At 40.8% G+C, this 21,467-nt stretch overlaps 4 protein-coding genes across 5 annotated transcripts in view; 2 read left to right on the top strand and 2 right to left on the bottom strand.

The window, feature by feature from the left end:
- Positions 1-244: 244 nt before the first annotated feature.
- On the bottom strand, positions 245-5,326 carry creld2 (cysteine-rich with EGF-like domains 2). The gene is made up of 10 exons (XM_047390520.1): positions 4,996-5,326; positions 3,815-3,897; positions 3,495-3,605; positions 3,110-3,201; positions 2,828-3,004; positions 2,648-2,746; positions 1,851-1,934; positions 1,608-1,703; positions 596-730; positions 245-493 (listed from the first exon to the last, which is right to left on the bottom strand). The coding sequence occupies exons 1-10, from the start codon at positions 5,134-5,136 to the stop codon at positions 435-437; spliced, it is 1,077 nt and encodes a 358-aa protein (XP_047246476.1). The 5' UTR covers positions 5,137-5,326; the 3' UTR covers positions 245-434.
- A 191-nt stretch (positions 5,327-5,517) lies between these two features.
- Positions 5,518-9,977, top strand: alg12 (ALG12 alpha-1,6-mannosyltransferase). The gene is given in 10 exon segments (XM_047390519.1): positions 5,518-5,790; positions 6,871-7,003; positions 7,088-7,261; positions 7,344-7,538; positions 7,810-7,913; positions 8,048-8,271; positions 8,361-8,530; positions 8,705-8,780; positions 9,507-9,717; positions 9,719-9,977. Coding segments are annotated over 10 exon segments (1,482 nt in total). The 5' UTR covers positions 5,518-5,631; the 3' UTR covers positions 9,755-9,977.
- A 2,236-nt stretch (positions 9,978-12,213) lies between these two features.
- Positions 12,214-20,431, bottom strand: zbed4 (zinc finger, BED-type containing 4). Of its 2 annotated transcripts, none has more exons than XM_047389399.1 (2): positions 20,265-20,431; positions 12,214-16,964 (listed from the first exon to the last, which is right to left on the bottom strand). In XM_047389399.1, the coding sequence occupies exon 2, from the start codon at positions 16,786-16,788 to the stop codon at positions 13,036-13,038; it is 3,753 nt and encodes a 1,250-aa protein (XP_047245355.1). In that variant the 5' UTR covers positions 16,789-16,964; positions 20,265-20,431; the 3' UTR covers positions 12,214-13,035. The 2 variants fall into 2 exon arrangements, with proteins under 2 accessions (XP_047245355.1, XP_047245356.1); XM_047389400.1 differs by lacking the exon at positions 20,265-20,431 and adding an exon at positions 20,134-20,248.
- brd1a (bromodomain containing 1a) overlaps positions 20,198-21,467 on the top strand; it is a 20,938-nt gene continuing 19,668 nt past the window's right edge. The window contains exons 1-2 of the mRNA XM_047389403.1: positions 20,198-20,297; positions 20,379-20,479. The gene's annotated coding sequence lies outside the window, so the exon portion shown is untranslated. The remainder of the gene's footprint in view (positions 20,298-20,378; positions 20,480-21,467) is intronic.

Below are 21,467 nucleotides of genomic sequence, written 5' to 3'. Positions count from 1 at the left end.
TTTCAACAGCAAACACTGCCACCGTGTGGCAATCCCAAGTCATTGAAACCTACTTTCAGCTTCAATAAGCCCCTTTCCAGTGAGCGCTTAGGAGACACATTTCAAAAGACAACACTGCCACCATGTGGTCATTACAAATCACTGCGACACAACAATACCTCAGGCGCTACAATTAAACTTGCTTGATTCTACAAGTTAAAAAATGTAAAACTCCTTATGTTAGTTAACACAGAATCACGATGAATTGAACATAATCCACTTTTATTGAAATACTTTTCATTATTAAAAACAACAAATGAACTGCGGCACATAGACAGCATAAATGTCCTGTTTCTGTCTTGTTCCATTGCTGGAAAACATCATAGTGGGGTTTGAAAGCAGACGATGAAGGTTAAAAGAAAACAAATCATGAGATACTGGTTCCAGTTTAGACATCAGAGCTCCCTATGTGCACCTGAAGTCATCTCTGATGCTTCAGACTCCTCTACTGCATCTAAAGTCAAAGGAGGCATAGAATAATAGTGAGAAAAGTGCTCTCTACATATGCCGACATCAATGCATGGTGTAACTGGGTATTTAATGCAGGCATCCTCACCGCTCTGTTGGACACACTCGCCATCTTTCTCCTCATAGCCACTGGCACAGATGCAGATGAAGCTGCCTTTATTGTTGACACACTCCTGGTGCTCCTTCAGACACGCAGGCTCAGACTGTGAACATTCGTCAATATCTAGAAAACAAGTACACCAATAAGAAATAGGTATCTATTGCATGAATCTAAAAAACAGATTAGACAATTAATGAGAAGAAAGTTATTGTTCAACAGGGAAAATTAATCCAGCAGCCTCAAACAAACCAGGTTTTAGAGGTTACAGTGTGTTTGCAAAGTTAAGTGATTTAACCTATAGGGATTTGCAGAGCAGGCCTCAATAGTTTCTTACAGTAATAGGCAAGAAAAGATTTCCATGACTGACAATAATGATATCATTCTCAAGGTTCAGCCACAGCATTTTAAGCAAGTTGAGGTCTGGACTTTGACTAGGCCATTGCAACATATTGATTTATTTCTTTGTTTCTCTGTTTTGTTAGCTATTGTGTTCTGGGTCACTGAGATTTGACTCTACAATACTATGGTATATAGAGGAGTTCCTACTCAACTCTTAGCAGCACCTGGTGGCTAGTTTCCCTCTTAAATTCAATAGAAACAGAATGGCTGGTCTTAATAAATCCCACAGTTAATATAGTCTGTTATTGAGGAGTTTCTTCTTAATAACCTCATGGGATAATGATGTTGGTATTAGCCGCCTGGCGGAGTAGGCAATACATCTACAATGGTCCTAAACATTAAGGTACAGCTACAATGCAGTAAACAAATAAGTAAATAAAAGAATAGTTGAAGGCTCCCACTCAGTCAAGTGCCAATACTGATAGTCTGTTCAAATGGTTGTACAGATCTTTTTACAATCGTTTATAGTCTACTGAAATTCACACTGAATGCATCTCCACCCACCTGCTCAGGGTCTATTTAGCCGAATCACGAAGCCTAAACACATAAGAACCAACCAAGTAAGAAAACTGCAACAGGCTGAGACATATTTCCATCCTACCTGTGCAGGTTCCTTCTACATCCTGGTACCCTTGGGCACAAGCTTGGCACTCATCAGGACCAGCTCCAGTGCAACCCGTGCAGGCGTTGTCACAAGCTGTGACAGAGTAAAAACAAATTATTAGATAGAAAGTACAATCAAAGCAAATGAAATCTGTGTTCAGCTGCTGTAAAGGTAGAAAAACATTGTGTTCATTTTCCCTTTAATCTGTGGAAACTAATAGTAAACTGAACATCTCCTTACCCTTGCAGGAGTAGGAGCCCTCACTATTAAGACAGTATTGATCCTCGTTGCATGGAGAAGAATCTTTGGCACACTCGTTCACATCTGCAGATCATTCAACCAAAGAAGAGCACAAATGTAGCAGTTTTAAAACATGTAACCGTACAATGTTAGTATTTCCTTAGAATGAAACGGTATGCAAGTCATTGTATGATTTAAAAAAATATTATTAGGACCCTCGTACATTCTCATCAGTATCTAACATTTTATCCTTTGCTGCAGCTATAAAAAAATATATATTTTTCACTTTTTTTAACTACAAAGCACAGCATCATGTAAGGGGGGGGGGGGGGGGGGGGGGGGGGGGGTGTGATGATACACATTTCTCATCATTTTGTACATGTAAAAACCTGAAAAATCTGGTGTGTATTTGTATTCAGTTCTAAATACTTTGTAAGGACAACCTGTTCCCTGAAATTACAGCTGCCTCCCTACTGAAGAGAAGCATCTCCACACCATGATGCTGCCTCCACTGTGTTTCACCATGCGGATGGTGTGTTCTGATATGAAGTGTTTTGCATTTAAGTCAAAAAGTTCGAGCTTGGTCTCATCTGACAAGATCACCTTCTTCCACATGTTTGCCGTTACCCCCAAATGTCTTGAGATGTCTAGATCCACAGCTTAGGTAAGGGAATCAGTTAACAGGACAACTATTAGTCGTGTGCTGCACAAAAGCAGGTTTTAATTTTCTTCCTTTCTGTGTATGAAGTAATATTCCAAAAAAAATCCATTGACATTTGTGGCTGTGTTCCTCCTACCGACACAAGCTTTTTGGTTGTCCTTTTCCCAGCCTTCCTTGCACTCGTCGCAGTCCTGATTGGTTGCTCCGGTGCAGGTCTTACAAGACGAGTGGCACTCTGTGAGGGGACGTAAGCCCCAAATCATTAATGTATTTATTCAGCCGTGTCTCTTCATGGTAAAGTTAGCTTAAAGTTTACCTGAGCACAGAGAGAAGGTGTCGTTCCTGACTTCACTGAAATGCCCGTCGATGCAGTCTAAGCAGAACTCCCCCTTATAGGCGTGGTCGCAGCTGCATTTCCCGTTGCCTCCGCGAGTCCCGTCGCCGTCACACACTCCGTTTCCATGACACGGCCTCTCTGAGCCCCCTATGCAAGCTTCAGGAACAGAAAAAAAAACAAAAACAATTATCGGGGATGCCAAATATTACGGCTTTTATAGCCAGATCTAGTTTTTCTGAGTTTATAGGGACAGTTTCTTACCATTGCAGTCAGGCCCAAATGTTCCCTTTGGACAGCAAACCTTGATGGTGTCTATGCAGAACCATTTATGCAGATCAGGATGTTTGGTTTTCCTGTATTGCAGAAGCGGATGAAATAAGACAAGATGAACTTCACTGAATATAGAAATATACATGTAATTGTTGGGGGAATACTGCTAAAAACTCTATTTAAAAGAACCTTGGTAGTTTTTAAGCCATTTAACCCTAATCTAGAAATAACTCAGGCACAAAAGGATCTCCAAAACTCCATAGATGACCTAGTGCCACAACTGACATACTAACTTAAGACTTTCTAAGTATCAGCTTAGACTCACTGAGAATTTCTCTGTCAATCTATCGCTTTCAAAAGCTCGCTGGACACCCACTTTTTAAACCACCAAGTCTCAAAGTGCTCCTCGTGTTCCTCCACCATGCGGTTGCACTCGAAGCTGCTGCTCTCACACAGATCCTCCAGGATCTCCATCAGTCGAATCTCACTGCAGGAAGACAGACATATATAGATATATATAAGAAAACCGGGTACAGACGAAAAGGAAGCTGGGAGGTACGACACGGGAGCAGGTAAAGGTTCTTTACTTTTCATGCTTATCTCAAACTTTGATAAGCTTCCACTGCCACGGTCAAAAAGCTCTGTGACAGGTTGACCTACGGGTTGAGGGGACAGGATGATCTGGGTCTGTCTCACCTCTTCTCATACTTGGACAGTTTCCTCTCCTCCCAGGCTGTATTGCCCCCACCGAAGTTCTGCTTTGCTGTTCTGTCAAAACCCTAAGGAAAAGAAAACCACAAACCCAAGATGTTTCGACTATGTAAAAATGAAAAATTAAAGTGCCTTGATACTATTGAACCTATTGCCACTTGGTCTATTATAACTATAAACATCAATGCATTTTATTAGGTTTCTATGTGATAGACCACCACAAAGTAGTACATAATTGTGAAGTAGAAGGAAAATGAAACATAGTTTCTGATTTTTAAATTCAACCCCTCCCTGAGTAAACACTTATTAGAACCACCTTTTGCTGTAGCTACGGTTGCAAATTTAGTTGATTAGTTTCCAGGAGATCTGCACAACTACAGATGGAAATGTTTGCCATTCTTTGCAAAATTAGTCAAGCAAAGTCAACTCAGGTGGAGAGCATCCGTGGACATAGTAGCTCTGGCTGTTTGTTTGGGGCCTTTGTTCTGCCGGAAGGTGAACCTACTCCACAGTGTCGTATTTTGTATCTTCTCATCAACTTGGAACAGCTTTCCCGTATTCCCACAATATAATGCTGCCAATTCTGTGTTTTGCTGATAGGAGGACATGTCATTTTTACTTCACACTTAGGGTTCTTACATATAGTCCAAAACGGTGAAACTTTGGTCTCATCTGAGCAGAACGGCTTCTTCCACATGGTTGTGTACCACACATGGCTTGTGGCATTGGTTAATAACCTCATCCTGATTCTTCTTCTTTCTTCTCCAAACTTCATCCTGGACCAGTCTGCTGTGTTCCTTGGTCTTCGTGATGCTATTTGTTCACTAATCTTCTCAAACAAACGTCTGGAGGCCTTCACAGAAACGCTACATTTATGCAGATGCAGGTATTTACGTAAAGGTGAACGGTAACTTCTAACAGCAGTTTTTGGCGCTGAATTTTATTTAGGGACACCTGACTAAAAGGGGCTGAATACAAATGCGTGCCCCTCATTTCAGATAAAATAGTAAAGCATGTATGGATATCCTTCCACCTGACAATTATGCACCACTTCGTGCAGGTCAAATACTTAAAATATGGTGAAGATTTTGGTGATAATGGGAGAAGGTTCCATGGCAAGTTATGCAAGGCAATGTAAGAAGGATTGGGTGTAAAATATCTCTGACCTTGTTGAAGTTCTCGGTGATTTGCTGGCAGGTGACGCAGGCGCTTTTTAAATCCCTCTTGGCGTCGCTGGCTTGAAAAAGTAAAAGAAGAATAACGGAGCAAGAGAAAAGCCGCAGCTGTGGCTCGCAGGAGGACACCATCTCTCACCCAAACAGATTCAATCACGCTTTCATGACAGGAGCACGCTTCACTATTTTCACAAGCTGGTTTACAGACCTAGCTACAAAGTGCTGCGACGGTCCGGGTACATTTATATTGGCTATTCCTAACATTAAATGAAAGATAGCGGCATCTATGCAAAGCACAGCTAAGTAATATTTACATGCCGGTAGTCGAAAAAATGATGCAGCCTCTAGTTTGATTGTGGCTTGTAATAATTGGTTAGAAGGTTTGTCAATCATTAAAGCAACCAATCACCAGCCGCCACGAGCGGGACATAAAGTCCACCCGCACGTGGAAATATTAGAGAGCGAAGTTGTTTTTTATTTAAACATATTTTTTTATGTTAAAATAAACATTAATCATAATTTTAAACCGGTTTCAACACGTTTTTGTATAGCACCGATAACAGTCACCGACGTTTCCGTCCGTTTCCTGTGTCGACCGGAAGTAAAGGTTTCGGCTCGCCAGCTGTCATGGCGGAAAAGACGAGTGTTTTCAAGCTGCTTCTGCTGCTTCTGTTAATTTCTGTGAGCTTCCTGCATTTATACATGTGTCCTTTTACTAAAGTCGAAGAAAGCTTCAATTTACAAGCGACGCACGACATTCTGTACCACAGACTTGATTTTGACAAGGTAAGAAGGCTTTCGATGATGTAGAAGGTAAATCACACGCATGCGCACAAGAGAGATAACTCAAACACTAATACAGGTTTTAGGTGATAAATGGAAGTGAAATAAATTTTAATCCTCGATTGCTTCAACAAAATAATGGTCTAAAATAAAAATGTTGGATAGCACCTATAGTTCCCACCTCCATTTTGAGTGTAATTGAAGTACAACTAAAATAAGTCATTTTTCGTAAATAGCTAATTATTTACACGTTTAGCATGTTCAATTAAGATAAATACTTTTTTTAATAACGAATTTTGTTATGATGTTGTTATAGTCATATTTTCATTATAATATTTGGGCATTATTTTACATTTCAGTAATAAGCAATTGAAATTTCAACTTAAAATAGATCAGGTTTATACAAAGCATCAAAATTTACAGTGTAAACATGGGTCGGTTTCTGGTATCAAGGCACACTGAGGTTTTAAAAAATTATGGTTTCAAAACTGTAAAATTGTCATACAGCTTAAAATTATTTTACTGAGAAGCTATAAAAAGTGCCAGAGTGGCTAGAGTTTAGTTCCCCTCCCCCACATGTTGCTGCACATTCCTAGTCCAGTAGCTGAAAGAATGCTGAACTGATCTGGTATTGTATCCAGTTCTGAAACTAAAGGAAACCCACTTATCAGTCTAATTAAGGTAGTGATGTTTTTAAAGTACACAATTATGCCAGATAATATAATAAGCTAAATATATTGGGATTACAATATACTGCACAAGCACCTTTGCTCGTAAGCTAAATAAGGAATGACCACTCACAGCAGTAAGGCTATTTTTTCAATTATATTCTTATACTCCAGTTTTTAAAGCAAAATCAGATTTAGCTGAAATCCGCATCAGAAGGCCAAAGCTTTACAAAAACCGGAGCCATAAAATTCTTATCAGCGCATCTCTAAATAAATCTAAACACTAGCAGAAACATCTAAGCAAGCAATAAAAAATCGTTCATTCTGTAAAATACACATTGCACTGTTAAAGTTTGTGCTGGTACTGATCTTTTCAGTGTGCTGGAAAGTAGAAAATCCTGCTTCTGTCTTCCAGTATGACCATCATGAATTCCCTGGAGTTGTGCCGCGGACTTTTCTCGGACCCCTGTTCCTCTCAATGCTCTGCTCCCCGCTTGTTTTTCTATCATCTCTGCTGGAGGCACCAAAATTCTACTCTCAGCTTATAGGTAAGCAAATTAACAGACAATGACTGTTTTGAACTGCCTCTAACACTATGTTCCGTAAAGATTTTTAATGTGTGTCCTGTGCAGCCCGAGCTTCGCTGGGATTGTGTGTGATTGGTGCTCTTTGGCACATGCAGAAAGAGGTGAGGAGGCAGTTTGGCTCCACAGTTGCAGTTCTTTTCTGTCTGATCTGTGCCTCCCAGTTTCACCTCATGTTTTACAGCACGAGAACACTCCCTAATGTCTTTGCACTACCGATAGGTAAGCTGCACTAATAACACACTGTTACTGGAGGAATCTTGTCACATTCTTTTGCTTTATCAGTGGAATATTGCTTTCCCAGTTCTTGTAGCATTCACATCTTGGATGGCTCAGAAACATGGCTGGTTCACCAGCCTCTCTGCCTTGGTCATCATTGTGATCCGGTCTGAGCTCTGCATCTTGCTAGGCCTCATGTTGCTGATGTTGCTGCTGAGCAGGAGGCTGGGGCTGCTGCAGCTGATTTACTATGCTGCTCCTGCTGGACTCTTGGCTCTGAGTGAGTGCAGAATTTACAGCGTTTACTGAGACGGACTAATCTTTTGGCACCCCCGATAGACTTAAAGTAAGTCCATCATTAATTGCACCTTCTTTGGAAGGGAAACAGCCCACAGCATCACAAGTCCTCTACTGTAACAGTGGACACGAGGTGTTTCCACATTAATATCTGTTTTCACATCAGGGGTGCCAACAGATTTGTCCTATTTGTTCTATTACTAAAACGGCATAAAACTGAACCACAAGGATGGCTTTGGCATCCTTTTCTGCAGCTCTGACGGTGGCTGTCGACAGCTTCTTTTGGAGGAAGCTTTTGTGGCCTGAGGGGCAGGTGTTGTGGTACAACACTATTCTCAATAAAAGCTCCAACTGGGGAATATCCTTTTAAGAAAAAAGTGCCTCATATTTGTTTGCAGTTTTTTAATCCTGTTTTAATATGCAAAACCTAATGTTTTTTCTCCCAATCTTTTTCTACTCTCCAAAGTTCTCCTTAACTCCTCTCTCCATTAGACCTTGCCGTTTCTGTGGTATTTTTACTCCGCCTTACCTCGAGCCTTGGGCTGCACGCTGCTCTTCGTGCCTCTCGGCCTCCTCGACAGGAGGATAAGGCTGCTGCTGCTCCCCACAGTTGGCTTCATCCTCATCTATTCGCTGCTGCCCCACAAGGAGCTGCGTTTTATCATTTACACGTTCCCCGTGCTCAATTTGGCAGCAGCACGTGGCTGTTCTTTCATGCAAGTTGAACTTGTAGACGAAGGAAAAACAGCTTTTTCTTACAGCGTTGCCCTTTTATTTTATTTCAGTCATTTTTTTGTTTCTTCAGTTTGTGCAACTATCAGAAATCCTGGATGTACAAACTTGGCTCTGCGGTTGTGGTTGGCCAGCTGTTGATCAACTCAGTGTACACTAGTGTTTGCCTGTACGTATCCCTCAATAACTACCCAGGAGGCAGAGGAATCCAGGAACTACACAGGCTGTTGGCAGCCACAGCAGGTCAGAATCACTTACGACTGTTGTTTTTGCACAGTGGGTTCTCACACTATCAGGAACATTAATGATTTGTAAAATTTCTCAAGCTTTAAGCCATTAACAATATTTTTTTCCTTATATTAATAAGTCTGTATTTTTAATGCGGTGAATAAAGACATGCACTTTTTTCCCCTCCAGATGTCTTTGTCCACATTGACACCTTTGCTGCCGAGACAGGAGTGTCACGCTTCTTAGAGCAAAACAAAAACTGGAGGCAAGTGTTGCATAAACAATGCCCTGCAGTTATTGGCACCCCTGCTGAAGATGTGTAAAAAGCATTCAAATAAATGCATCGTTCATTGGCGTAGGAAAATTTCACACTGAAAACTTTATTGCTGTTCTCTATACTGTGAGCTTTGACCATGAAATAGAGGAAACTTGGGCCGACCCTATGTACAGTGAAGATCAACCTGGATGCCATGTTCTCCTGCCTTTACCATTTTGAAGAGTAGCTAAAAAAAGTAGTCCCATGTCGTCATATTTACACCCCTAGGAAACAAGCCACTAAGTTCCTTTCTTGTAGCCATTTCTTGACTTATAAAGATCACCACACATCCTTGTAAAAATGGCATGTTTTCTTATTTTTCCCATTTTGAAGAGGAGCTAATAGAAATAAGCCTGTGTCACGGTCTATTTCTATTGCAAGGAAACACTCAAATTGCTTTTTTCCTACAAACCTACTTGAATGGCAGGTAAATTATTCAGTAAAAGGCTTCAGGTGTTTTCTTTTTATAGGAAATAAACAACTATTTATCTCAGCCTCTTATAATAAATGTCGGATTTCCTTTAATTGCTTTTGCAGTGTGACATTTTGCTACAGGATCGTTTGTTTTGAGGCTTTTTACAAATCTTTATCGGTTATACCAATGAGTTTAGATGCTGTTTTTGTATCATTTCATAAAATGCATCCCAAACTTTTAACAATTTTTCAATTCTACAGATATGACAAAAGAGAAGACATAAGCACCACAAGCCCTGAGATTCAAGTGTATTCGCACTTGTTGATGGAGGCCAACATCACCAAGATACAGCAGCTCCGGGACACTCACAAGCCTCTGGTCTTCATCGAGGGCTTCAGCAACATGGCCTTCACCACAGCTCACTTCCCACCTGTCAGAGTGCATTTAGGGAAGAAAGCTGTGCTGATGGAAAAGCAAGATCTGGGAGGCCACACTAAGAGAAACATGAACTGATATGTGATAGTTAAGACTCTTTGGGTGACCAAGGAAGGTCAAATATGATGCTGCTAGGTTAAAAAAATATATATATTTTGTTGTCCAGCTGTCACATTCAACACAGAACCTCTATGATCTTCTACCCCAGCAGGTGCATCCATCTTTACACCAGAGAATGAGTTATTTCTTTTGCAAACAGATTTGTATATAAATAAAACCAAAGATGGCAAGTTAAAGTATGTTGTTGTCCTTACAGGGATAACCTGTAGTAGTAGTAAACTCACCTGTTGTCCTTATTTAGTATAAATCCAGAATGATTGGACCTGGAGCCTAAAGTTACAGCTTGTCTGAAAGAGGCCAAGCCGAAACTTCACAGCCTTAAAAAGTCTTAAAAATGTCATAGCGGTTTGAACTGTTAACTTGTCAGGATTGGATTATCATTTACACAGGAATTGGAGATGGTGTGCCAGCAATTATCCTTCTTGTTTGAAACATCTACTGAGACCAGAACATGTAAGATTAACTACATTATGCAGGGGTGGGTGACTTTATTTTTCCTTAACAGTACATTTAAGCAACAGGAGGGCCAAACTGTTGCCTGAATGTAAAATGGCATTAAAAGCATCCATAAACAGCAACTGGTATGTTTTCACGGTACCCTTATACTGGTCCTTCTCAAAATATTAGCATATTGTGATAAAGTTCATTATTTTCCATAATGTAATGATGAAAAATTAATATTCATATATTTTAGATTCATTGCACACTAACTGAAATATTTCAGGTCTTTTATTGTCTTAATACGGATGATTTTGGCATACAGCTCATGAAAACCCAAAATTCCTATCTCACAAATTTAGCATATCATTAAAAGGGTCTCTAAACGAGCTATGAACCTAATCATCTGAATCAACGAGTTAACTCTAAACACCTGCAAAAGATTCCTGAGGCCTTTAAAACTCCCAGCCTGGTTCATCACTCAAAACCCCAATCATGGGTAAGACTGCCGACCTGACTGCTGTCCAGAAGGCCACTATTGACACCCTCAAGCAAGAGGGTAAGACACAGAAAGAAATTTCTGAACCAATAGGCTGTTCCCAGAGTGCTGTATCAAGGCACCTCAGTGGGAAGTCTGTGGGAAGGAAAAAGTGCGGCAGAAAACGCTGCACAACGAGAAGAGGTGACCGGACCCTGAGGAAGATTGTGGAGAAGGGCCGATTCCAGACCTTGGGGGACCTGCGGAAGCAGTGGACTGAGTTTGGAGTAGAAACATCCAGAGCCACCGTGCACAGGCGTGTGCCGGAAATGGGCTACAGGTGCCGCATTCCCCAGACCTGGGCTACAGAGAAGCAGCACTGGACTGTTGCTCAGTGGTCCAAAGTACTTTTTTCAGATGAAAGCAAATTCTGCATGTCATTCGGAAATCAAGGTGCCAGAGACTGGAGGAAGACTGGGGAGAAGGAAATGCCAAAATGCCAGAAGTCCAGTGTCAAGTACCCACAGTCAGTGATGGTCTGGGGTGCCGTGTCAGCTGCTGGTGTTGGTCCACTGTGTTTTATCAAGGGCAGGGTCAATGCAGCTAGCTATCAGGAGATTTTGGAGCACTTCATGCTTCCATCTGCTGAAAAGCTTTATGGAGATGAAGATTTCATTTTTCAGCACGACCTGGCACCTGCTCACAGTGCCAAAACCACTGGTAAATGGTTTACTGACCATGGTATCACTGTGCTCAATTGGCCTGCCAACTCTCCTGACCTGAACCCCATAGAGAATCTGTGGGATATTGTGAAGAGAACGTTGAGAGACTCAAGACCCAACACTCTGGATGAGCTAAAGGCCGCTATCGAAGCATCCTGGGCCTCCATAAGACCTCAGCAGTGCCACAGGCTGATTGCCTCCGTGCCACGCCGCATTGAAGCAGTCATTTCTGCAAAAGGATTCCCGACCAAGTATTGAGTGCATAACTGTACATGATTATTTGAAGGTTGACGTTTTTTGTATTAAAAACACTTTTTTATTGGTTGGATGAAATATGCTAATTTTGTGAGATAGGAATTTTGGGTTTTCATGAGCTGTATGCCAAAATCATCCGTATTAAGACAATAAAAGACCTGAAATATTTCAGTTAGTGTGCAATGAATCTAAAATATATGAATGTTAAATTTTTATCATGACATTATGGAAAATAATGAACTTTATCACAATATGCTAATATTTTGAGAAGGACCTGTATATATATACTATTTGTGAGCTGAAACATTCAGCATTTGTGTAAATCTCCGCAATATTTTGAGACTGGATGGTAATCTGCTTTGGTCTTGGCTCCTCTCGGACTAAACGTTCCAGGACAAACTAAACTGGACCTATGCTAAATAAGGACAAGAATTATCTACTGCAGTTAAAGCATAAATCCTGAACCATCACTTTAAATATTTCAATGTTTCAAATCCAGAATAAAAAAAAAAAAGCGAACACTGTTCAAGGTAAACCTTTATTTACAAATGACCACAAAATTTGGATGTTTCCAGTCTGAATGCTAAAACGTTTATCAAATTAGGTTCAGAAGTCATGTAATATAAAAATGTACAGTACACTGTTATTAATCAATAATAAACCCATAATTTAACCCCCTGGAAATAAACGTAAATTGTGCTTAAGAGACAACTGGTATATTCCAAAGAACCCACCTTATTCTGAAAATACAGCAATATTATACATCTCATTAAAAACATCTCGAGTAAAAATAAAAAGGACTATTTCTAAGTGACAGTACCGTGAGCCGCAAATTTACAAAGAAAAATTAAATAGCATTAACTTAAAACATCTTTCAGTCACAGCATTTATTTTTGGGCCATGTTTTTATTTTTTAAAAAAAAAGATCTTTGCATCTATCTTTTAATTCATAAAAAAAAAATCTAAACGGATCCTGATGAGATCTGCACAATTTCTATGATATTTACAGCATTTTGACCTGAAGTAGTTTTGGTTAAGGCACAAGGAGAGGGTAGACGAACACAAAAACAAAAGAAGGTTACAAGCAAACATCATTACCAACCCCCTACAGCTAAAAAAATAACCCCTCCCTCCCTGATACACTTCTGAGACATTTCATCACAACAGCTCCAAGTGTTTTAACAGTAGTACACAATACAAGGAACCCTCAATCTGGCCTTTGCATTAAGAATCAGTGTATAAATCCCTATCTTACAATTAGCTCCACACAACACTACCCATTTCACAGCTATGCAACTTGGTCCTTGATAGAACAGTTTTCAAGTTAATGCTCACCAATGTTCAGTACTGAAAATAGATCAAAGGGAGGTTGACCTTAAGGAACAGCAACCCCTCTATGTTGTCCAGCAAGGGCCTAGGCTGGTTTAGAGCACAGTTGACACTAGCTGTGCTGAACAGTGTCTCTGCCGGGACGATGCTGGGAGGACAGCCAACGTAACGGGCTGCTACTTTGGCTAGATCGGGCCAAAGGAACTTTTTCAGGTTCCAGTAGTCAAGGGGGTCACAGCTTTGATCTAAAATGTCTTCCTCCAAGTACTCCAGCACTGCCAGTTCTGAGGACTTTGTCTTATCCTCGTGTTTTGTGTTTTGCCTGATTTCAGGCATCAAGGACCAGAGATTGTCCCTGGTTGAGTAGGAGGTGCTGGATGAAACTGGGTCCTCAATGCAGCCGTTGGCCAGGAGAGAGTTAACTGAACCTGAGGTAGAAGAGGACAAATCCAGCTCCTGGATCAGATCTTGTTTGCAACGCTCGGCTTCTTCCTCTGTGAACAATGATGTTTTATATCTAGGGTCCAACATGGTGGCCCAAGTGTAACGTGGGTCGTGCAGAGTGGCAGACATCTTGCTTGCCATCGCTTCCTTTAAATACATCAGCATAGTGTCTATGCCAACAGTCTCATCAAACAGAAGATCTATTTTCCTGTTCAGGATGTGAATAAGCGGTATGACTTGTCCCAGGGTAGCAGTGCGGTTACTCAGCTCCCTGCAGGCCACCTCAAAGGGTTTCAGTGCATTGCAGACTGACAGCATTACCTCCCACTGGTCACAGCTGATAATTTCCCTGAAATTGCACTCTATCGACATCTCGTCGATGGCTATCTTCTGCTCCACCAGGCGTTCCAGCATGAAAAACGATGTCCTCCACTTGGATGGAACGTCCTGGATCAGCTGGTTTTCTGGCAGCTGGTGAACCTTCTGAAGCTCGGCCAGCTTTTCTTTTGCCTTTGCCGAACGGTGCACTCGTTCGCAGATCTTTCGTGCTATGCTCAGAAGGTTCTGAACCATTCTCTGGCTTTTTATGGCTTCGCTTACAATGAGGTCTATAGTGTGTCCAAAACACTGCACGGTAACATGGCCATGCTCCTCCAAGGTATTTTTGATGGTAGCGTTATCCGTTACAGTAAACCCCTTTTTCAGACCCGATGAGGTGATCCAAGAGTCCCACAGGTACTCAAGCTGCTTTGGGATGTTGTGCATATCTTGATCACAATCTATTCTTGAGACACTTAGGAGAGCAGAACAGTGGAAGTCTTGACTTTGAGGTCGGACACTTGACTCGTATGTTGCCCAATGGGCGGTAAGGGTCAAATATTCTCTTGTCTGGCTGTTGACCCAAATACTTGTTGTGAAGTGGACAACGCCACCTTCAGCCTCTTTTAGGTGGGTCAGCACAACATCCTTCACCCTTTCATACATTTCTGGTATGGCAGTGCTGGTAAAATAAGAAGAAGGTGGTAGAGAATACTGAGGCTGGAGGAACTCTAACAGTCTGTTAAGTCCAGCATTCTCTATCATAGCTGATGGCTGAAGATCCAATGCGAGCATTTCCGCAATAAGCCTGGTGATTTTTTTGGCAACAGGATGGTGTTCATCAAACCTCTCACAGTTTTCCTCTGGCTGATAAATCAAGGCTTCCATTGCCTCTTGTTTAACGTGAATTTCAGCAGACGGCACATCACCTGAGATAGTACTGTTACTGTCAAGAAAATGTCCATGGAACCTCTGCATGTGCCTGAAGAGGCAGCTCGTGCCGAGGTTCGTAGTCTTTTTGCCTCTGCTAATTGTGCGGCTACAGTGCAAACAAATCACCTTGGTGGGATCGGTGTCAGAAATGGAGAAATGGTTCCACAGTTTTGATGTCTTTTTGCTGAAAACCGGCATGGTTTGCATTTTTTTCTCAGTGCCGGAGCTGTCAGTTTCTTTGGCTGAAACTGGATCTGTTGAGGTGAGGATGGCGTAGGGATGAGGAGACGATTCCTTCTCGTCTGTGCTTTTTTGGTTTTTGAGAACATCCGGGTGACGCCTCATGAGATGCCTCATCAGGCAGCTGGTGCCAAAATCGCCCCTCTTGCCCCGACTAATGACACACGGACAGTAACGACACAGTGCTTTTAATTGGTCAACTGGTGACACTATGAAATGGTGCCACACTTCAGATTTAACTCGTTTCATAATCTTCTTATTCTGTTGGAAAACTAAATGATCCTGACTGAGGCTGGGGCCTTCAGAGAGGTCGCATGGTGAGGAAGTCAGTGGTGTATCATCCCCCTGAGTTTTAAAGGAGAGGTTAAGAGAGGAATCCTGCCCTGAGAGATGCATAACCTCTTCACTCTCCTCCTTAAATTCCATGCTCTCCTCCATGCTTTGGGGTAGTTCATCTGATATGGTCTCTGGTGAGGTGATAAGAAGAGGCGACTCTTTCTTAATTTCCAGCCCATCCTGTAGCTGTGTTCGGGGCAGAAACGATGGTGGGTTTGTATAGGGTGGCGGAATGTGGTTGCCCTGTCCGTTTTCCTCGATCACAACCTCTTTGTGGGCTCTCCACATGTGGCGAATGAGACAGCTTGTTCCGAGATCCTTTCCATTTTTACCCCTACTAAATTCATTCATGCAGTGGATACACACAGCTTTGGAACTGTCTGCAGGTGACAGGTAGAAATGCTTCCATACGGCTGACCTGCGACGGGAACTGGAGCCTTTTGGGGTTCCTGGAAGGCGCTCGGGCCCTCCGTCTAATAAATCTTCAACATTATTTTCGCTGGAATGTATGGATGGAAGAATGCTACTAACAGCGTCAACATTGGTAAACTGTTCTAGTTTTGGTTCGACTTTGGGCAGCACTTCTTTGGATGACGGGCTTGAATTTTCAGCTGAGGATGTGGACGGTGACGTGTTCTTTGAGGCAGGAGTAAGAATGCTGTTGGTTAAGTCTCCGTTTTTTGGCGAGCTTGGAGAGGGAGGTATCATCGATGAGGGAAAAGACAGAGGCAGGTTGGCTAAGGATGCATCTGCGCCGTCTTGTAAAAGCACAGTGGGGTGAGCCCTTCGTACGTGCCTCATCAAACAACTTGTGCTGAGGTCTTTTTCGTTCTTGCCCCGACTGAACTCTTTCATGCAGTATAAACAGATTGCTTTGGTATTGTCCCGTGGCGATGTGCAGAAATGATTCCATGCAGGAGATTTTTTCCTCGGGTTGCCGTGACCCCTCATAGATGACAAAAGACTCTGAGTAACGGCGTCCATGGCAACATCATAAAGGGTGCTTGTGTATCCACTTAATAAATTATTATAGTCATCACAGTCTCGAGTTAGAAAAGGGCCAATGGAGCTACCAAATGCTAGCCTTTCATCATCTTGCATTTCCTCTTCCATTCCATTTGCATCCCCGATATGGTCTTTAATGTTTCCACTCAGTTCACTGCCGTTTGCGTACTTCTCTATCTCTATATGTCCTTCACCAGTGGGGGACGATGGATCAATGTCACATACTTTCTCTAACTCCAACTGCTTGTCTACCTGAGAAGATAAATGGAAAGTAGGGAGGGAATCTTTATCCAGTGTTGATGAGCAACTTGGCGACTTTGCATCCGCGAGATCGTGAGGATGAATGCTGTAGGATTTTAACACATAACCCTCCTGCCCCTCAATTTTTAAGCAGGTCCCTTTCGCCTCTCTTTTTTTACTTTCTGCAGAACTGTCACATTCACTGAACAAATCCTCACTTAGATGAGGAATATCCTCCTCCCCATCCATGTTGGCAGCCCAGTGGTTTCTGTAAATCAGTCAGGTTTGCGTGTAGTCACTTTATTTAAGGTGTAGTCATTGATAAGGTGCTTCTCAAGCAGGTGTGGTATTAAGTGTGTTGCTTCCATTAACCCTGAGTGCCTGCTTGTCCATTTATAACTTATTTCCACTTCTTTTTACACAACCTATAGAGAAAAAAAAAACAACAACAGGTAAGATCTGTGCAAAAGGCACAAACAGGATTCCAAAAGCAGTTAATACAAGTTTACCATGATGACGTATTCAAGCCTGTATGTTTTACTTTCTTTTTTACTTTTCTTCATCTAACTGGTTCCTATACTAGGCACAAAAAAAAATTAAGCTGCTCTGTAAGATTAAAAACAAACTCACTCAATTCTTTACAGTATAATAATGTAACAAAATTAATATTTAGAAAAAGGCCAGCATTGTTATTTTAGAAAAGTCAGTTTTTTATACAAATCGCAATAGGTTATAGAAAGAAAGTGAGGACAAATGCTACTGAATTAAGTTTGGTTTGAGATATTACAACTATTATTATTATAATTATAACAATTTTATTTGATCGTTTAATCGTCCTTGCTTTGGTTTATAAAGCCAAGCTCCTAAACTCTGTCCTTTAACCCTACAAACCTAAAAAGAATGGACTGAAAATGATTATTGTCCTTAGAAGTATATAAGTTGAATAATAAAACTGAATAAAGTGATTGTAAACAGATCTACTTGACAACACCAACGTTAGCAAGTTGAACCTTCAAATACAGAACGGCTAGAGCACTGCTCTATCATTTGTTAAGAGTTCATTTAAATTTTTATAAAAATAGGGAGCAGAACATTTTTAAGTCCATGTTTCAAAATCAACAAATAAATGTCAGTCAGTCAGTCAGTCAGTCATTTTCTACCGCTTATTCCATAGTGGGTTGCAGGGGAGCTGGTGCCTATCTCCAGCAGTCTATGGGCGAGAGGCAGGGTACACCCTGGACAGATTGCCAGTCCATCGCAGGGCAACACACAAACAACCATGCACACACTCATTCATACACCTAAGGTCAATTTAGAGTGATCAATTAACCTAACAGGCATGTCTTTGGACTGTGGGAGGAAGCCGGAGTACCCGGTGAGAACCCACGCATGCACAGGGAGAACATGCAAACTCCATGCAGAAAGACCCCAGGCTGGGAATCGAACCCAGGACCTTCTTGCTGCAAGGCAACAGTGCTACCAACTGCGCCACCGTGCAGCCCACAAATAAATGTAAAAAATATATTTTTTAGCAACAGTAGGAATAATTGTAGCTCTTCTTATTGAAGTAATATCAATTAGATTTGCATTTTTGTATTAAATATTTGTCTATAAAACATGATAGTATAAAACCCTTGAAAATAAAAACCTGAGAATATCATACTGGTCCATGCCTGATTACAGTGCTACATTTTATTCTTTCTACGCTCAAAGAATGAACGGTTTTTAAATGATAAAAATCATTAGATTGTTGTAAGTTGTGCTAACTTGATTTATTCATGTCCTATTTGATGTATGGACTCCCCGGCTCACGTTCGAGTCAGCTGCCGTGGGTCACCTGTCTAAAAAGATCTCCATTTTATCCAGAAATAAGCCAAATTCTTTTGAATATAGCCCATGATATTCTTCCTCATCATTCAGAGAATACACACTAATATCGCAAGACTCTCTATCAAGCATTTAATTTCCTCATGTATTACAGACGTTATAACAGTAAAACCCACAAGGAACCAATAAGTACCTGTAATTACCTTGATTGGGAAAGTAATCTTTGAAATCTTTAAAATCAACAACTCTCTGCCTAGATTGAGGTTTGGTTTTTGAGGTCAACAGGAAAAGCAGGAAGCAGTATTCTAAAGAACAGAAGCAAAACTAGAGCAAAAAAAAAAAAAAAAAAAAAAAAATCACAGAGTACTGCAAGGATCCTCTAGTGCACAAAAAGCCTCGTAATACAGATTAAAACCGCAAAAAGATACCATCCAGTTGTGTATTTTTTCCACTAAAAGTTACACTGAAATAAAAACATAACTGGGTAACTACTTATTTATTTAATTAATTAATTAATAGGGACAAGTATATACATTTTACATGACATATACTGTAGCACTGTATATCTGTGAAATCCTGCAGTGGACCTTTAAATTTCACTTTGTATTCTGGGTGGATGACATCACAAGAGGCACAATCTGATCAGCTGGTGCTAGTAAACACTACTAGAATACATATAAACACATTTTGAAGAAAGCATTTAATGAACACAATCAAATAAAATAAAAAAGAGGGAAAAAAAGAAAAATACTAAGGGAGACATCCAAAAGAGATTGGTGTCATCAGAGTTGGTGTGTTACTAATAAATGCTTGATAATAGTTTTGGAAATTGAAAATAATTCCGATTTTTATTTTAGGATTTAACTATAGTGATCTATTGAAAAATAATGCAAGATATGACCTGTGGACTGAATAACATGATTGTTACAAACCAATTAACCAGATTTTTTGTTATTTTGCCTCACAACCTTCCACATGTTTCAGAGTACATGGAAGGACATCAATTAACATAAACGTATCTGTCCTATTTTTTAACCCTTACACATAATCTCGGTAGCATTTAGAAGTTTTTCTTAATATTCTTTCTGCTACCATACCTACTGAGGCCATATCATTCTCAATGGTTTGGATTTCGTTTTCTTTAAATAAATAAAAAGATCACCGTTTCTAGTTCTATGAATGTAGGTAACATAAACACCTTCAAAAGTTATGAAAACAACCTCGATTCTAAAAAGAAATCATTAAGATGATGACGAAGTTTCCTTATTGAGAACCGGCGGTGAGTTTTCCGGGTTTGGCTTTACGTGCTAGGCAGGAAGATGAGAGAGGACAGCAGAAAATAGCCACGGCTGGCTAGCGTTCATCAGCGTATAACAAGTCGCTTTACATCAGTGTTACCTGCCGGCTTTTCACTTGGCCACAATGAACCTAAGCTGCTATAATCATGAAACTACTCCATGTATCACATAATCCGCATTACACTTAAATAGTGTCGATCCTAAGGCTACATTATCAGTAAACACGACGGTAGCTACGTTAGGGCTAATAGTTAGCCACAACGCTAATAAACACACAAAAGCAACGCACAGGTATAGTCCTTCTGTCACGTGAATTTAGCACTAATACCCACAGCTACGATACATTTACACATACACGGTTGGTATTCTTCTTACACCCTTAGACATACGCCCAGTTAGAGTCGGACCACACCAAGACTGCTAGCTGGTTAGCTGCCAGCTAGGCCACACACAGGACATACAAGCTAACCTGGCGAGGCAGAACCCAGCCGAGGCAGCACACGAACCGCACGGAATCCGAATCAAGGAAGCTCTCACCACGACGGCCCACCAGCATTAAGCCCACTTTTTCAGACCCCTACATCAGCCCAGCGTACTTACTGTTCACTCTGAGGGTGGGATCGAAGGGATTCGGTTCGTAAACGGTTAAATATGACACATTTGATTGATCCGGAGGGGGCTTCACTTTGTTGCTTTTGTCTCCTGGTTTGCTAGCAGTTCGTGTTCGGCCGGAGAAGCAGCTCCACGCAGCGTCGGACGGAAGGAACGCGCTCAGTGATGTCACTGGGCTCATAGTCTTCCTTATGACCAAACGGGTAAGAGTTCAAGTATTGTATGACATCACACTTTACTACCAGATTCCACATACTGAAGATTTTTATGTTTACATTAATTAGCTGAACAAGTTACAATGTATTATCTACAACAGTGCAGAGTGTTGTTTGTTGGACCAAACATTTTTTTTTCTCTCTTTCCAAATATTGAAATTGATAACTTCATATTAGGCAACCTAAATTCACCCATTCATGTAATATTGGAAAACATTTCAAATTGAACTACAACCACAAATGGCTGGGGGTCAGTTCTCCTCTTTGCCAATTTGTATCCCCATTTCGTTCCTTATGGTACTTCTATTTCGTACCCATGTGCTAGGGCCAAAAATTCCAAAATTCAATAAACAAAAAAATATATATACATGTGATAGTTTTAATAAAATTGGATGTACATTCATTGAATACGTAAATAAATTCATAAAATGTATAATCAAAAATGAGGAAAACAGTAAAAATTTGAATTCATTATATGCACAAAACATTTATAGCAATCTCAATATTTATTTTATTGTTTCACAGTCCGGTCTTGACGGACATTGTGAATTAATTTGATTAATCAGCCCTATCCACCAAAATCAATGAAACTACTAGTTTGCGCTAATGGTGCGTTCGCGTGCTGATCAGATCCCTATTACGTACTTTTAAAGATCTGGTCATTCCTACCCTCCTTTTTAAGGTATAAAATAGTGCTGAATACATGGGGTATTTGTCCTGACCATGTATCCATTTGTCCCTACTTTGATGGTATTTTTCTATATTATACCTAGTCTACTGTGAAAAAATCAAATTTTGTGACCCCAATAAATATTACATTTAAGGAGTGGAGTGGAATCAAAGTCAAACACCCTTTTAGTGCAAATTAATTAATTCATGGTCGGTGCAAAACATCCCACGGCCGACAACTCTGTTTTGTCCACAGAAAAGTTGAGTTGCACCTAATCCATCTGCAAGTTTTGCTTTTTGTATAAAC

This window comes from Girardinichthys multiradiatus, chromosome 17, assembly GCF_021462225.1.
Source record: "Girardinichthys multiradiatus isolate DD_20200921_A chromosome 17, DD_fGirMul_XY1, whole genome shotgun sequence".
NCBI classification, from domain to species: domain Eukaryota; kingdom Metazoa; phylum Chordata; class Actinopteri; order Cyprinodontiformes; family Goodeidae; genus Girardinichthys; species Girardinichthys multiradiatus.
This window is presented reverse-complemented; position numbering and strand designations above follow the sequence as displayed.

Excerpts from the sequence above, each read along its gene's own strand:
- creld2 (XM_047390520.1), bottom strand. The coding sequence starts at position 5,136 with ATGGTGTCCTCCTGCGAGCCACAGCTGCGGCTTTTCTCTTGCTCCGTT. Across the intron at positions 3,005-3,109 it reads ATTTGGGCCTGACTGCAATG|CTTGCATAGGGGGCTCAGAG; the intron begins GTAAGAAACTGT and ends CTGTTCCTGAAG. Across the intron at positions 1,935-2,647 it reads CAACCAAAAAGCTTGTGTCG|ATGTGAACGAGTGTGCCAAA; the intron begins GTAGGAGGAACA and ends AATGATCTGCAG.
- zbed4 (XM_047389399.1), bottom strand. The coding sequence starts at position 16,788 with ATGGATGGGGAGGAGGATATTCCTCATCTAAGTGAGGATTTGTTCAGT.